The 15,152-nt window shown below is 33.7% G+C and overlaps 2 protein-coding genes and 1 pseudogene across 4 annotated transcripts; 1 reads left to right on the plus strand and 2 right to left on the minus strand.

The window, feature by feature from the left end:
• Positions 1-153: 153 nt before the first annotated feature.
• Positions 154-3,817, plus strand: LOC108451251 (uncharacterized; annotated as a pseudogene).
• A 784-nt stretch (positions 3,818-4,601) lies between these two features.
• On the minus strand, positions 4,602-6,474 carry LOC108450815 (uncharacterized). 2 transcript variants are annotated; one of them, XM_017748589.2, is made up of 5 exons: positions 6,056-6,474; positions 5,718-5,942; positions 5,523-5,633; positions 5,362-5,429; positions 4,602-4,911 (listed from the first exon to the last, which is right to left on the minus strand). In XM_017748589.2, exons 1-4 carry the CDS (start codon positions 6,140-6,142, stop codon positions 5,382-5,384), a joined length of 471 nt encoding a protein of 156 aa, XP_017604078.1. In that variant the 5' UTR covers positions 6,143-6,474; the 3' UTR covers positions 4,602-4,911; positions 5,362-5,381. The 2 variants fall into 2 exon arrangements, with proteins under 2 accessions (XP_017604078.1, XP_052883480.1); XM_053027520.1 differs by having other exon boundaries at positions 5,718-5,902; positions 6,056-6,180.
• Positions 6,475-11,800: 5,326 nt separating this feature from the next.
• LOC108453617 (transcription factor bHLH144) lies at positions 11,801-14,922 on the minus strand. Of its 2 annotated transcripts, none has more exons than XM_017751824.2 (4): positions 14,665-14,922; positions 14,092-14,226; positions 13,773-13,964; positions 11,801-13,178 (listed from the first exon to the last, which is right to left on the minus strand). In XM_017751824.2, the coding sequence occupies exon 4, from the start codon at positions 12,861-12,863 to the stop codon at positions 12,138-12,140; it is 726 nt and encodes a 241-aa protein (XP_017607313.1). In that variant the 5' UTR covers positions 12,864-13,178; positions 13,773-13,964; positions 14,092-14,226; positions 14,665-14,922; the 3' UTR covers positions 11,801-12,137. The 2 variants fall into 2 exon arrangements, with proteins under 2 accessions (XP_017607313.1, XP_052884251.1); XM_053028291.1 differs by lacking the exon at positions 14,665-14,922 and adding an exon at positions 14,481-14,651.
• Between the last annotated feature and the right edge of the window lie 230 nt (positions 14,923-15,152).

Here is a 15,152-nt window from a genome sequence, read left to right on the forward strand (position 1 = left end):
AGCTCAGCCAAAATAAGGTCCATGCATTGGGGTGCATAAATGTAATCTGAAAGATATATGAATGTGATTTATGTTAATGCTTTTTTTTCCTTATTTTCATGTTCTCCTTCATTTTCAATTTTATATTTGAATTCATGCTACAGCTAAGTAACTATGTTGTTTGGCCAAAATGGAGTTACTACCTTGGTTTTTCCAAGTGTATTGGTTTGTTCTTTAACCAAATGCATGTGAATAACAGGTGTTACATTTACTGGTTGGCTCTACTAATTCTGGTAAGAATTCGTGTTTTACGCATATGCTGTGCTACTTGTAGCTTGATTTGAATCACATCTCTGATTCTAATTGAATTGTCAAATTCTTGTCTACCTGCAGGTTACTTTGTTTATTTTGTCTTGACTCTTGTTGCTGCATGCAGAGGGTGGCTATGCTGGTCATTTTCTTGTGGTTTTGTAGTGATGGGTATGTGTAGATTCTTGTAATAAAACCTCACTTATTTCTTCCCCATAGCAGATTAGTTTAAGCATTAATTAGTGCAAATATGTGTTTCGCAGCGTTCCCCAGAATTCTATTCTTTGCTACATTTCTCGTACTTTTGTCATTCTGGTATGTATTCTCTTTAAGTAACTTCTTCCGAGAAATTTGAATATTTGCAAGAATCAAGATATGCTTTTCATGTTCTTTTAGCAAGGATATATATAAAAGAAAAGGGAGATCAGCTTTATTGGCTGACTTTAAATCATCATGTCTTAGTCAATCAATATACAGGACAGCTTTCTTTTTCTTTTTTTCCCATTTCATCCAATCGAATGCAATGATCCTCAAGCTTAGTGTTTCGTAAATCAGGCTAACATTCTTTGCTAGTTTTAGTTACTTCCAAGTTTTCATATTTTCTTTCAGAGTGAAATTTAGTGTTCCTTCATCATCTATTCCCATGTCTCTCTGGCTGATTTGTTATAGGGTCGACCTTTGCCACCAGGCAGATGATGAAGAGGAAGAGGATGATGAACAGGGTTTTGTAGAAGCTTTACTACGAAATTCTATAAACAGACCAAGGTCATCAATTGCAGATAGCAGAATATGTTATCCTTTCCGTTTAATTCATGTTGGAAATCGTCAAAAAATAGTGATTCTGGTGAAGTGAGATGATTTCTTCTTTTGTTTCTCATCATGGTTTTTATGTGTAATTATTTAGAATGTTCTTTATATCATTTTGCAAAAGCTAGTGCTTATGAACTCATTTATTTAGTCTTTCTCTGACCAGGTTTCACATTCTTGTATTTCTTTTTATTACAACATTTGCTGTGCTAATCTGGATTGGAATGGAAGATAATCCTATTGAATCATCAATGGTGTCTCGGGTATGAACATCTAAGTAGCTATTTTCATTTTAACTATTGTTCTTTTCCTAGTGTACCATCTGTAAGTCTCTGCTAGTCATAGAGATCGTTCAGTGGAGATAGTGTTTACGATTTTTTTCTTTGAATTTTCTGGTTGGAAAATGACAAAAGACCATTAAAACTCAGTGTTCTATGGAATTTCTGTGTTATTTGATTTCTTTTATTACTAGTGAAGTCATGCAGTAATGACTGTCTATCTCATTCAGGTTTATGTAGATCTTTTTGCTGCAGCACAACTATAGTTAGGTGGAGCATTAGCATACTATGGTGAGCAACTAGCATCTTATATAGGCTTCACTTTTTCTTTTTCGCATTGTTTGAAGATATTGTCCCTTATCGTGATAAATTTCTGATGGCAAAAAATGTCTAACATCAGGTTAACCGGACATTCTCGTTTCTTTTCCTTTATGAACCAAATCTTAGAAATTATATTTGTTAGCCTTCCATCCCGAGTATCCAACAGTATGCATCCAAGATTACTTTAGAGAAGTTCATTGCCACTTCTAGTTTAATGTGTGATATGATAGAGGCTGGCCTAAATGTCTGACAAATTTGGCTGGTTAATCATTTTGATTGAGTGCTAATTCCTACTTTTTAAGTGTCACCAAACTCGATGACTCAAAAATCTTACTAATTCTCTTCTCGCTTAGAGATACTCATGTTTTTATCTATTTCTTTCTTTCTCATGCTCAGGATTCCTATTATATCAGAAAATGAGTACTGTTAGATCTGAAAGAGCTTCATCTGAGATCTGGAAGGTATATTATCATATTATCCTTCATGCCTTTGTGCCATTGTCTATTGTCTTGTCATTTTGGGCTGTATATTTGTTACATTTATCTCCTATACATTGGCTTCAGAGTTACCTTATTTCAGTGCCTTGGTTTCATGATGTTATGTTGAGATATACGTTTCTGTAGGTTGCAGGTTTGGCCACCTTATCTGTGCTATGTTTCACATCAAATTCTTTTGTGGCACTTTTCACTAATATTCCGGTACACAGCTCTACAATGGTGGTTCCTTCTATTTTCACTTTTCTAGTTTGATAAATTTAATCGTGTTTTCTTGATCGCAGATATGCTTGATCACTGGCATGTACCGCACGTACATGCTGTTTATACTTCTACGTTACTGATTTTATATTATTTTATAGGTACTTGATTCAACTTCTCCCTTGAGTTTCCAAAATTTTCTCCAAATTAACTAAAGGCTTTTGATTGTTGATTTATGAGGTAGGCTTTTAGGGTGTGGAATATCCTAAATATTTCGTATTGAGATTAATTCTCCATTAGAAATGTTTCATCTGTGTTTTTGATTTTTTGAATAGTCAGCCTCATGTAACAATACTTGGATAACAGACATTGTATGAGAAATCAGGATATATCCAGTGAAAGTTCTAAAGCAAGGCAGATATGCAAGTAATGAATTTTATATCTCAATGGAATGGCTTGGATGATTCGGAGGTTGAACCCTTAAAAGAGTTTGTAATCGAGCATGTTGAATCGAAGTACGAAACACTATGGTGTTAGACGTGTGCCTTAACGTCCGTTACCAATTTTGTTAGACCAAGGAATAATCTTCATGTGAAGAAGTTAAATATTGTCCTTGCATCCAAATTATTGTTAAGAGTATATTGGTATATGAACTTATGGATGGAATTGTGAAATGGAAATTGCCACTGTTATGCTCTGTTGACAAAGTAGGTCACAATGCCAAAGTTTATGGTTTGATATTCATTTTGATTTTCTAGATTCATCAGTGCCATCAGCTTTCATATTATGGGTCATGAGAGAATGACCACCCATGTCGAAAGCTAACAGAAAAGAAGAATCAACGACAGCAACTTTGATTACCGATCCAGCTGAAATCCACCGTCACCAGAGCTGGACTGCCGCAGCAAGCTCACAGATTCAGGTTCAGATTCACATCCCTTTTTTTTCTCTCATTCAGTTTGTACAGACTCTGCTTCTTCGTACATGTTTTTGTTTCTCAGTAGTCTTTCCATTGCTACCGTCTTTCAAAACGATAAAATGATTGATGGGGTGTTGTCCTTTAGTTTTGATGTGCAGCTAACATAATCTTCTATGCAGTTGTTATTATTTCATGGAATTGCTGCATCTATCTTATTAGCTTTAGATTTGTGCACTGTTACATCTTTTCTTATTTGCATCAAAGATGTACATTAAGATGGCTATAGGAGACATAGGACTTTCAATGAATTGGGCTTCTGTACCGCAGGTATCAAGAGGTAGTCCTATATGATTGTCGGTTCATACAAGAACACCTGTGCGCAATGTGGACCTGAACTTGGAGCAATCGTGTCAAATAAGGGTGGCTTCGATTGCGCATATGTGCTGTGTGGGGTTACACTCACTGACTGTAAGGTTGTCATTGCCATGTTTGACATTTGGAGGACGTGAAGTAGCAACGGAATACTAGGTGATTTTACTTTTTTAGCTTTTGGTGTTTTAACCTTTGGCTGCCGTAGTCGTCTCTATTAGAAGACATTTGATATGCCACTTCGACCACACAAGAAATGTTTTTATTAGTACATAAATTGAAGCCACTATTGTAGATAAAAGGATGGTCACATGTGCATTAAATTTATAGATGATAAAATTCTACCTTCTTGTGAGGCTAATAGGTGAATTCGATATTTGTTTCATTTGGTGAATGTAATGATTTTTAAAAAACGAAATCCAAATAAATCTATATTGGAATTTCATGGCTTGGTAGAGTTTGGTAAGGTAAGAAAATTTAAAGAAAAAAAAGGTTAAAATATGCCATAGTTGTTTATATTATTTATAAAATTAAAATTTAATATTTCTATTTCTTTCTACAATGTAACTAAAAATATTGTAATGAATTTAAATTTAGCAAAAATGTTTAGTTTGAATTTTGAAATTTGAATACATGGAGAAATAGGCAGAAAATACATTCCTATTTTGGTGCTGGCTAGGAAAGAGAAAATGAAAAATACAAAGGAAAACAATTGCTTTAAAAATACTTAATTTACATGTCTTATTTTCTATCTTTTTCTCGTTACTTTTATCTATTAGAATTTAGAATAGAAAATTATAATTTTATTTTATTTTACTTTTTCTCGAACTTTTCTTGAAATTAAAATTATTTTTCCTTTTTATATTCTCGTCTTTCATCCTTTCTATTTTTTACTCCTCCAATCATACCCAAAATGAGCTGAAGTTCAATAAGAATGTTTATCTCTGGTCTAAATGAAAATTTCCCACTTATCATGTCAACATTTTAGCTTTCGAAATCAAGACAGCAAACTAGTGAAGGTTGCAGGTCGAATAGAATCCGTCCAATTTGATATCAATTTTGTTATAAGTCAAATCAAACCCCTCTTCTTCTTTTTTTTCTGTGGAACAAAAAACTGCATTGCAGCATGATTCATCGATGAAAACAATACAATTTCATCATCCAACTTAAATCTTCCCCTTGTTGCATAGCTTGAAAGACATTTCAGGCTGCTTCACCATCTTCCACGCAAGAACTGATGAATTTGAAGCAAATAATACAAGTTTAACAGAAAAAGCATGCATCCATGGCAACTACACATTTTCAGTATTCAAAGATTAAAAACAGATAGCAAACTATACGTAAAAGTCTCCTAATCCGTGTCAATAATAATATCATAATACCTAAGAGGAACTAAAGTCTAAAAATGCTGGTAACAACAATAATTGTTTCAAAAGGATTGCCTCTAGGGACACCAAAGATCCTTCAATAAGGAAGAGCACAACCAAATGGCAAGAAGAGACCCACTCCCCATATTTTTTTTGAAAGCCCTAACATTACTCCACAGCATACGTTTTCAAAGCATCTGACATCCCAAGAAAACAACGTACTAGACATTTTGACAAACATATATTGTGCACAAAGTCCCTTACACACGGAAAATCACAAACTAATCCAATTCCAACCCAATATAATAAGAACCTACCAATCATAGGAACGCAAATTTTATTCTGGTTTGGGTGTCAAGGGTCCAAAATCTTTACGAGGCAATAACTACCAGCGGAAAAAAAAAAGTTGGTTAGTAAATGAAGATCAAATAATAAAAATTGATGTAACATGAAAACTAAGAGAAAAGGGAGGGCTAACCGTCCAAAAAGCTCTGCCTTCGAGAAGGCCATAAGGAAGAGCTCCGAAATTCCTCGAATCCTTTGTATTATAGATGTAATCTCCTTCTACCCAAACATGCCCTTTAGGAACCTAGCTAAAAGCAACTAAGTACTGAATGATAATGATAATGAAGTATTTTTTTCTAAGAAACACGGTAATTCTTTGAATATGTACCACGATAGTTTCGCATCTATCACCCGACTGAGGGTCGACGACGTAGGTGATTTGATCACCTTCCAATCCGATCAACCGTTTGCAGACAATCTTCCTAGGAGTCTCGGGAGATCGAAAGATCACAACATCTCCAGGTCGAAGTTTGCCGGTGCGGGTCGAAATGCGCTCCACCAACAAAATACTGCCTGTTACGTTTAAGGTCGGAAGCATGCTAGGACCATAAGTCTATTCAAGTACCCAGTAATTGCCCCCATATTCAAAAGCAAAATTAAAACCCAAGAAAGAAGAAACAGATTGATAAATTTGTTTTTCTGGGATAAGTCGGAAATTTTGCTTACAATAGCGACAGTGCCGAGATATTTGTTGGTAACGTAAAGCAAACAGAGGCCTCTCACTACAGCAGTAAAGCTGCTCCATTCACCCATTCTCCTCTTTTTCTCGATCGATTTTCGATTTGGGTTTTAATAAAAAAAGAAAGAAAATCATGGAATTGTTCAATGCCGGTAGTCGACTATTAACTTTCTTCTTCCTTTTTTTTTTTTTTTTAAATTCTTGAATCCAACATTGCCCGTGGACCAAAAATAATAATCCAACGCTGCCTGTGGGTTTTAGCCTACTCAAAGAATGGCCTAAAACACTCTTAACAAAAACCCATTTAGTAAAGCTAAGATATTATTAGCTTGAACTTGACGACTTTATTGCTTTTCAAATAGGTTTCTGATAAGGCTCAAGTAACCGGGATTTGTCAAGAGATAAAAGTTAAAGAGGGAACGTGTTATTATTATGTAAAAGTACATCATTCCTTGCTTTGAAACGTATTGCCTAAAGGTTGTCAATTTCAAACAAGAAACTTCACAATGGGGCTATAATTTTATCAATACTAGTAAAACAAATTAGCAAAGTTGGTAACCTCCGGATCCCTAATTCAAGAGAGAGACAACACACAATCAAAAAGACGAAAGATAGGTCGAAAATTGTTTGAAGTCATGCTTTGTGGACCTGAAGTTGAGTCCCTGACAAGTCTTCCCTGGATAAAGCTCCAGTCACCACTAGTTGGATTGGGTGAGTCTCCTATTTTCCATCACTAGTGGCTGAAAACCCATCGAATTGCAGTAAGTTGGCAAATAGGTTCGTTGACGTAATGATAGCGGTGTTGAATTTTTTTTTTTTTTTTTTTTTGCATCACTCGCTGAATATAGCCAGCCTGTTTCCCTAAAAGTAGGCTAACAGAAAGTCAACTAACAAAGTCTAGCCCACCCCTGACATTTGACATGAGGCGTGCATCATTGGAACCATAGTTGCTTGGGGGTGGCCAATTCGTAAGACCATCCCGCCTCTTTCAGGGTTTTTTGCCCTAATATTATAAAAAAAAAATTTATATATCAAAATGAGTTGTCAGTCAGATTAATTACGAAAATGGTATACTTTTTGGGGTTGTGCCTACCTGACAGGCACAACTCATTATTTTATTATTAAATTTCTTTTTTTGTTTTAAAAAATTATTATTATATTATTTTTAATATTTATATTAATATATAGATAAAAATACGAGTTTTACACGGATAAAAAATACCCGAAACGGGTCAAGCCTGTCAGGTAGGCACGACTAGTCGTGCCTGTAACGCCCCCTTTACCTGAGACCGTCGCCGGAGTCGAGCACGAGGCATTACTAAACTTATTTGAGCACTTAAACAAATTCAAACAATTTATATCACACTTTCCAGACAAGCTGTCCAACTGTGTCATAGTTGCTAAATAATTCATATCTCGAGTTATAAAACTCGAAATCCAAATCCGTAAATTTTCTCTGAATTTATACTCATATATCTACTTACCAATTTTTTCTAGAATTTTTGGTCAAGCCAATTAGTACAGTTTATTATTTAAAATCTCCCTGTTTCAGGGTTTGACTACTCTGACCTTTGTGTATTACGAATCAGATATCTCTCTGTACAGAGCTTCAATGACTATGCCGTTTGTCTCTAATAAAACTAGACTCAATAAGGAATCTGTACATATAAAGTATGACTTCTAATTATCTTTGTAAAATTTATGGTGAATTTCAAAGTCAGAACAGGGGATCCAGAAATTGCTCTGGCCCTATTTCACAAAAATTTAAACATCTCATAAAATATAGCTCATATACCTGTTTTGCTTCTTCCATATGAAAATAGACTCATCGAGATTCGATTCCATAATTTATTCATTATTTAATTCCATTTCTACTATTTTTAGTGATTTTTCAAAGTCAAACTACTGCTACTTACCGAAAACTATTTTAGTACAAATATTGTTAACTAGTTTATAACATCTTTACTTCAATTCATTCAAACTCTATACATGCCATATAAATCTTCAAACATAAAACAAAAGCTACCGAATTGATCTGGATAGTGTGCTTTGTTGTGTTGATCCGATCTACCCACTTCACTTCAAGTCAATCTACATAAAATATTAAACACACACAAGTAAGCTTATTGAAGCTTAGTAAGTTCATAGGTTAAAAGTAATGCTTACCAAACATAATATTTCCAAACAATACCAAAACATTTACTAAAGTTTCCTGCGATTCATAACCATTGTTATAATAATTCACATAGTTGAGCTCAACAAGAATAACTACTCAATCTCTTTCATTTGGATCACTTCTCTTTTATTTCTTATAATCAAATTAGGAAACGACTTACGAAATTGAGTACGTCGTTGCTCAATGCCACGATTCACAACTCAGTATGGTTTTCCTCATTGAAATACCATACCTACATTTTTTAACTCGGTATGGGAAATGCCATACCTACATTTCTTAACTCAAGATGGATTTGATAATACCATACCTACATTTCATGTACTCAAGATGGATAATACCATACCTACATTTCACAACTCAATATGGATGATACCATACCTACATTTCACACTTTGCCATGGAACAACCATGGTCTTATCCACAATTCATCACACGTCACGATACTAACGTACTCAATCCTGCGTTTTCCTAATTTGCATTTCCACATTTATTCTTTCATTAACAAAATCTACACAATCCCACAACAAATTCAGTATATAATAACACATTATATACTTCAATCATTCACAAATAAACATCTAATTTCAACCATATGAACTTACCCGGCTAATTTGTAGAAGATATTGAAATTTTGGGACTATTCCGCAACTTTTTCTTTTCCTTGTTCTTCTTTGGATTCTTGATCTATAATATAAAATATTTCTACTCATTAGCATTTATTTGATTTCTATTTCACTTCACAATTTATGCTGTTCAAATTTCGAAATTGCACTTTTACCCCAAAATTTACAGTTTTCACAATTTAGTCCCTACTCAATTCACCCATCAATTGAACTAATTTTTCTCAATTAACACTTTATTTTATCATTATAAACTATTTCAAAACCTTTTATATTCTGAATTTCAACAGCAACCTTCAATTCACAACTTTTTCACAATTAGGTCCTAAATATCATTTCCTATCAAAATCACTTAATAAAACCACCTTAATATGAAATTAGAACTTAAATTTCATAATAATTCATCATAAAATTCCTTATCCATCCAGGGTAACTTCCAATTTCACCCATAAAATCAAAAACTAATGAATTCTACAAGTGGACCTAATTGTAAAAGTCATAAAACATAAAAATTATCAAGAAAAAGCAAGAATTAGACTCACATGATGTAAAAATATGAAAACCAGCTTTCTCCAGACCTTCTATGGCGTTTTGGCTGAGAAATTATGAAGAAAATGTCTAGATTTTTCAATTACATCATTATTTAACTATTAACTTTTATCTATTTCCAATTTTGCCCTTGTTCACATTGTTTTCTTGCTTATTTCATACCCAAACCGTCCAGCCATTAACCTTTGGGTCTAATTGCTCTTTAAATCCATCTTTTAAATACTTAAGCTATTTACTCACAATTTAACAAATTTTGTGCTATTTTCAATTTAATCCTTTTCAATTAATTAGCCATCCAAACGTTAAAATTTTCTAACGAAACTTTAATACTAACTCAATAAAACTCCATAAATATTTATAAAAATATTTATAGCTCGATTTTCAACTTTGAGGTCTTGATACCTCATTTTTGACCCGTTTGACCTAATAAATTCTTTTAATTCACTAATTTCACCATTTCACAAATTCTTCTAAATTCTTACTTGACTCATAAATATTAAATTACTATCTTGTTCAATCTTATTTGTCGAATTTAGTGATCTCAAATCACCATTTCCGACACCACTGAAAATTAGGTCACATAAATTGCTCGACAGTAGGCACAACACCTGCACATTTTCCTTTTCTTTCTTTGCATTTTACAAAAATTGGTCTTATATCACTTTTGGTCCCTCTACTAGGCCTAAAATTAAAATTCAATCTTTATACTTGAATATCTACAATAATATTTGGTTCTATTTTTATAATTTTTTCCAAATAATTAACATTGTTAATTACTCGATAAAATTTTTGATGTGTTTTTAAACAAAAATTAGTTTAACAAAACAATGATATGTTAAGTTAGAATAAGTTTTAAATAATAAAATTTCAAACAAAATTGTATTAAATTTTTGTTAATTACTCTATAAAATTTTTACTTAGTTTAACAAAACAATGATATGTTAAGTTGAAATAAGTTTTAAATAATAAAATTTCTAACAAAATTGTATTAAAATTTTTGTTAATTACTCGATAAAATTTTGGACGTGTTTTTTAAATAAAATATTAGTTTAACAAAACAATGATATGTTAAGTTGGAATACATTTTTGTTAGAAATTTTATTATTTAAAACTTATTACAGCTTAACATATCATTGTTTTGTTAAACTAATATTTTGTTTAAAAAAACACGTTAAAAACTTTAACAGAGTAATTAACAATATTAATTATTTGGAAAAAAATTATAAAAAATAGGACCAAATATTATTGTAGAAATTCAAGTATAAAGATTGAATTTTAATTTTAGGCCTAGTAGAAGGACCAAAAGTGATATAAGACCAATTATTTGTAAAATGCAAATAAAGAAAAGGGAAATGTGTAGGGTGTTGTGCCTGCCTGTTAGGCACGACTAGTCATGCCTACCTGACAGGCTCGACCCGTTTCGGGTATTTTTTATCCGTATAAAACCCGTATTTTTATCCATATATTAATATAAATATTAAAAATAATATAATAATAATTTTTTAAAACAAAAAATTAATAATAAAATAATAGGTTGTGCCTGTCAGGTAGGCACGACCCTAAAAAGTATACCATTTTCGTAATTAATCTGACTGACAACTTATTTTGGTGTATAATTTTTTTTATAATATTGAGGTAAAAAACCCCCCCTCTTTCATATTATTTTTGTAGGTATATTAGACGATACTTGTATTTTAGTCAAAGATGAAAAGACTTCCCGCCAGTTTCGACATGATTCTGCTTTACTTCCAGTCTTTCCATAAACAAAATATAAAAAAGAGTTAACCAATTGACGCATAACAAGTTGGAAGTGATGATGAAGGAAAATCCAACTTAACAAAAGTTGATAAAAGAAGTGGGTCCGTCCAATAGCAGGAGTTCGAAAACTGATAAAAAAGGTCGTGCTGGTGCGCCACTAACTGCACTACCTACTGGCTCAAATACAGCGATTGTGGGGGAAAGGTGCACAAAAGAAAAGCACCATGCATGCATGGCAATGAGTTCTCATGTCTCTAAATATCAGCACATAAAAGGGCATATTATGTATAAAGGTATCAAGACTGACAGGTTTTTGCACCTAATGCTCAAATACTGATAAACAAAATATACACAAACAGGATCGGGCACCACATAAAATGTATTGACAGACAACAGCACGTCTCTGGACTTGCAACAAATTATTTCTGAAGTATAGTGTTACTGTGGGGTAAAAAGAAACCACGAGAATATTAAAAAAAGAAGCAAAGAAACGACATCAAACAAAGACAAAAGTCTGAGTAAAGTGGTACTCAAAAAGGTTTAACAAGTATTTATAATATTTATGCAACAACGGGGAATAACAAAAAGCAAGTAGAATAAGAAACCAGGCAGCGAAGAAACTGATAATATCTTTTAAGTACATTTCATTAACATTCAAAGCAGCTACTAGTGCCATAAAGATAATGGCAACTACAAACTTAGTAGTCATATTACAGAGCCAAACTCCACCCAACCTCTCCCCCTTTCCAAGGGACACGATATATGATCTTCAGAAGTTTAAGCAACACATGCACTGGCACCATTAATACATATGCATAACTGGAAACTATAACACACATGAATTTTAAATGCCTGTCTTCTTTATCTCTGGAACACAAACCATCAGAGAGAAGGCAAAGGATGAGTATGCGATATAGGATAAACTTGAATTCCAGAAGATGAGGAAACCATTATCAGAATATGAGTTTAATCTCCATTCTTGAAATTCTCAACTCCAAGCTTCTTTACTTCAACCTTGAGAGACTTGAGGTACCGAACAGCTTCATCAAGAACTGCTACAGTACCCATCTGATCAGCAGCTGGTATAATTCCCCTTAGAACCTTAACCATTTTCTTCATTTTCAGCCGCTTTTTGGGGTCACTACCACAACCGCTACCAGAGGATTTCAGAGTAGAAGAACATGAGCTGTTTTTTCTTGGTTTCGAGCCATATGCAGAGTGAGAATCAGAGTCACTTTCATAATTACCAGAAGTCCGTGCTGTGCTAACTTCTTCCTCATCATAATCTTCTTGTTCCTCCTCTTCTGAGCTGAGTAGTGCATCAATATCATCTGAATCCTCTTTCAGAGATGATGAGGTATCTTTTTCCACATCATTAACATCTTTTATGTCATACTTTCCATCAAGGTAAGTTGCAAAAACATTTAATCCATGACCATTAAATTTGTTTGCAACAGCAGGATTGAACATTATCTGGTTTCTATTATCATTCTGATTGAAGATAACGAAATTCTTGGGACAAACCTCTGAGGGTTGAAACTCAATGCCATGGAGGGGTGGCAATGGCTTAGCACATGGAGGAAAAACTGTACCAAAAGCAGAAGGAACCGGCGTGTGAATGTAATTATCATCCACATGATCTGCAAGTCTGGGCACCGCTTTTGGGGGGTAAAACTGTTGATCACTCTGCATCGAAATTTCTACTTAATCAAGAGGTTCACAACAAAAGATTGCTTCTTGGCTTTGAACGTGCACTTATTCAACTTTTAAGTTGGAAGAAGATTTATAACTAAATTACGGTGAGACAAAAATCTAAACTACTGGATCGCCATTACAATATGTCAAAGCTACCTATCCCAAATTTGCCATCAACACAATCAGATGTTCCATTCTGTCACAGCCTTACACATAACACAATTGAACGGCACTCTCCCAGATCCCAATTTCCAAGAGTTCTGTAATACCAGACTACGTAACAGGCTTAAGCAACTGACGGAAATACTCTGCCTGCAATAGCATATAAAAAAGTCAATAACCATAAAACTTGCACAAGTAATATGTGCAGCAAAAACAAAAAGATACTTTGCCAATCATATTCATAAGAACAGAAACTTTAGTCCTGCTTGGTATTTTGGAGTCACTTGACAATTTCTATTTCATGAAGCCTGCTAAAAATGGCCAAAAGTTTGTGTACTGTACATGTCCAGATCTGTTGACAAAGGGAAATCCACAACAACAAGGATATACAAATGATAAACATCTTTCATTACTCAAATTTGAATATAACTTCTTTCTCTTCAACCATAACAATTGCATGTATGCCCACATAAATGTGCTTTGTGTTCGTGGTTGTTGTAGTTCATTTGCTTGTGTGCATCAACAAGACAGATTTTTCCAATCAGTTATTTGACAAACTAGAGATCAAGAGGCCTACTCAACCTAATCCAGACATACTACAGCAACATTAGTGATGGGACAATATATGACATGGCACATAGATTTATCTAAGACAGCCTTTCATGCATTTCCAAGGACACAAACATATATAATATAACAGGATGGAACATCAACATGAAATTTGAAACAAGAAAACATATTTACCTGACAAACTTGAACTAGCTTATAGTATGCAATAACACCAACGCTCATTTTAATTTTCCCAACTTCCTTAATTGCTCGATATCTCTTTATGGTTACCGAAATGTACATCCTCACACCTCCAACCCAAAATTTTCCAATTGCAAACGAAAGTTGAAGGAACCGTATCCCCTTTAAAATTCAATCGAAATTCACCTACAACAGTAGAATAACAACAGATAGATACATGATGCACATTACAATGTAAATTCTTTTTTTATTCTGGAAATTATAAAGCAAGCAAAAGATCATGAACAGAACTTTTCAGACTAAGAGAACTCACCAGAAACAAATAAAATTACAGTATGACAAGAAAGAAAACAACTAAGCGCACGCAGTTGACGAAAGACCACGGCATTTTGTTAGACTTTGATTCAACCCAGAAGTGACTATTGAAGAATAAATCCAAGTCTTTTGCCTGCCAAAAAAAATAAAGGAAGTAGGAGTTAAAATCAAACAAAGTTACACAAACACTTACATTAAGAAACCAGGGGATCTGCAGTAAAAGAGGAATGAAGTAAACAAAAGGATCAATGATAATTCAAGCTCAGTGGAACTAAAACTCAAACGGAAAATTAAAATCAAAGAAAGTAGTTCTAATTGGTAGCAGATATAGATCTAGGAGAAATTTAGAAAACGAAAGCACTGAAGATTTAATATAGAAAAACTCACTTTCCATTAAAAAAAATCACAAATTCCTCAGTGGAACTATATGCACGAATTGCAGATAAATTAGAGGAGGAAAACACAGAGACTAACAAAAATACTACCATTAAAATACATATGATACCTATTTTTTAAAGGGGAAACGTAAATAATCTAGATAACGAGTAAGGAAAAAAATGAAAAAACTTACAATAAAAACACAGAGAAACAAAAAAAAATGAATCGAAGGACAGGAAGCAGCCAAACAAGAGAGGAAGGTAATAGGGAAAACTGGTCTGAAAAAGCCCCTGGATTTGCGCTGAAGAAAGCTGCAGAGTTTTAATTAAGAGAGTGAAGATAGTGAAATTTTGGGTAAGGGCAATTAATTTTCATTATATTTTTTATATAGGGATTTTGGTATTGAGATGTGTGCAGTTCTGAGTCAAACGCGGTAGGATTTGAGCCGTCGGATTTGGGGCATTTCCGTGTAATGCGGAAGGGAAAGTGACCGTTGGATGCACGCGTGACAGAGAGGAACCAGTGGGGCTCACGAGGTTTGACGATTTATGCGTTATCGTGGAATCGACTCTCCTTCTCATTTGCTTTTTGTTTTTCGTTTTTTCCACAATAATCCTTTGTAAATTACTTGTATTATTATTTGTCTAATCAAGTATTAAGAACAAACTTTAGGGTGGGAGT

Source organism: Gossypium arboreum, chromosome 5, assembly GCF_025698485.1.
Source record: "Gossypium arboreum isolate Shixiya-1 chromosome 5, ASM2569848v2, whole genome shotgun sequence".
Lineage (NCBI taxonomy): Eukaryota > Viridiplantae > Streptophyta > Magnoliopsida > Malvales > Malvaceae > Gossypium > Gossypium arboreum.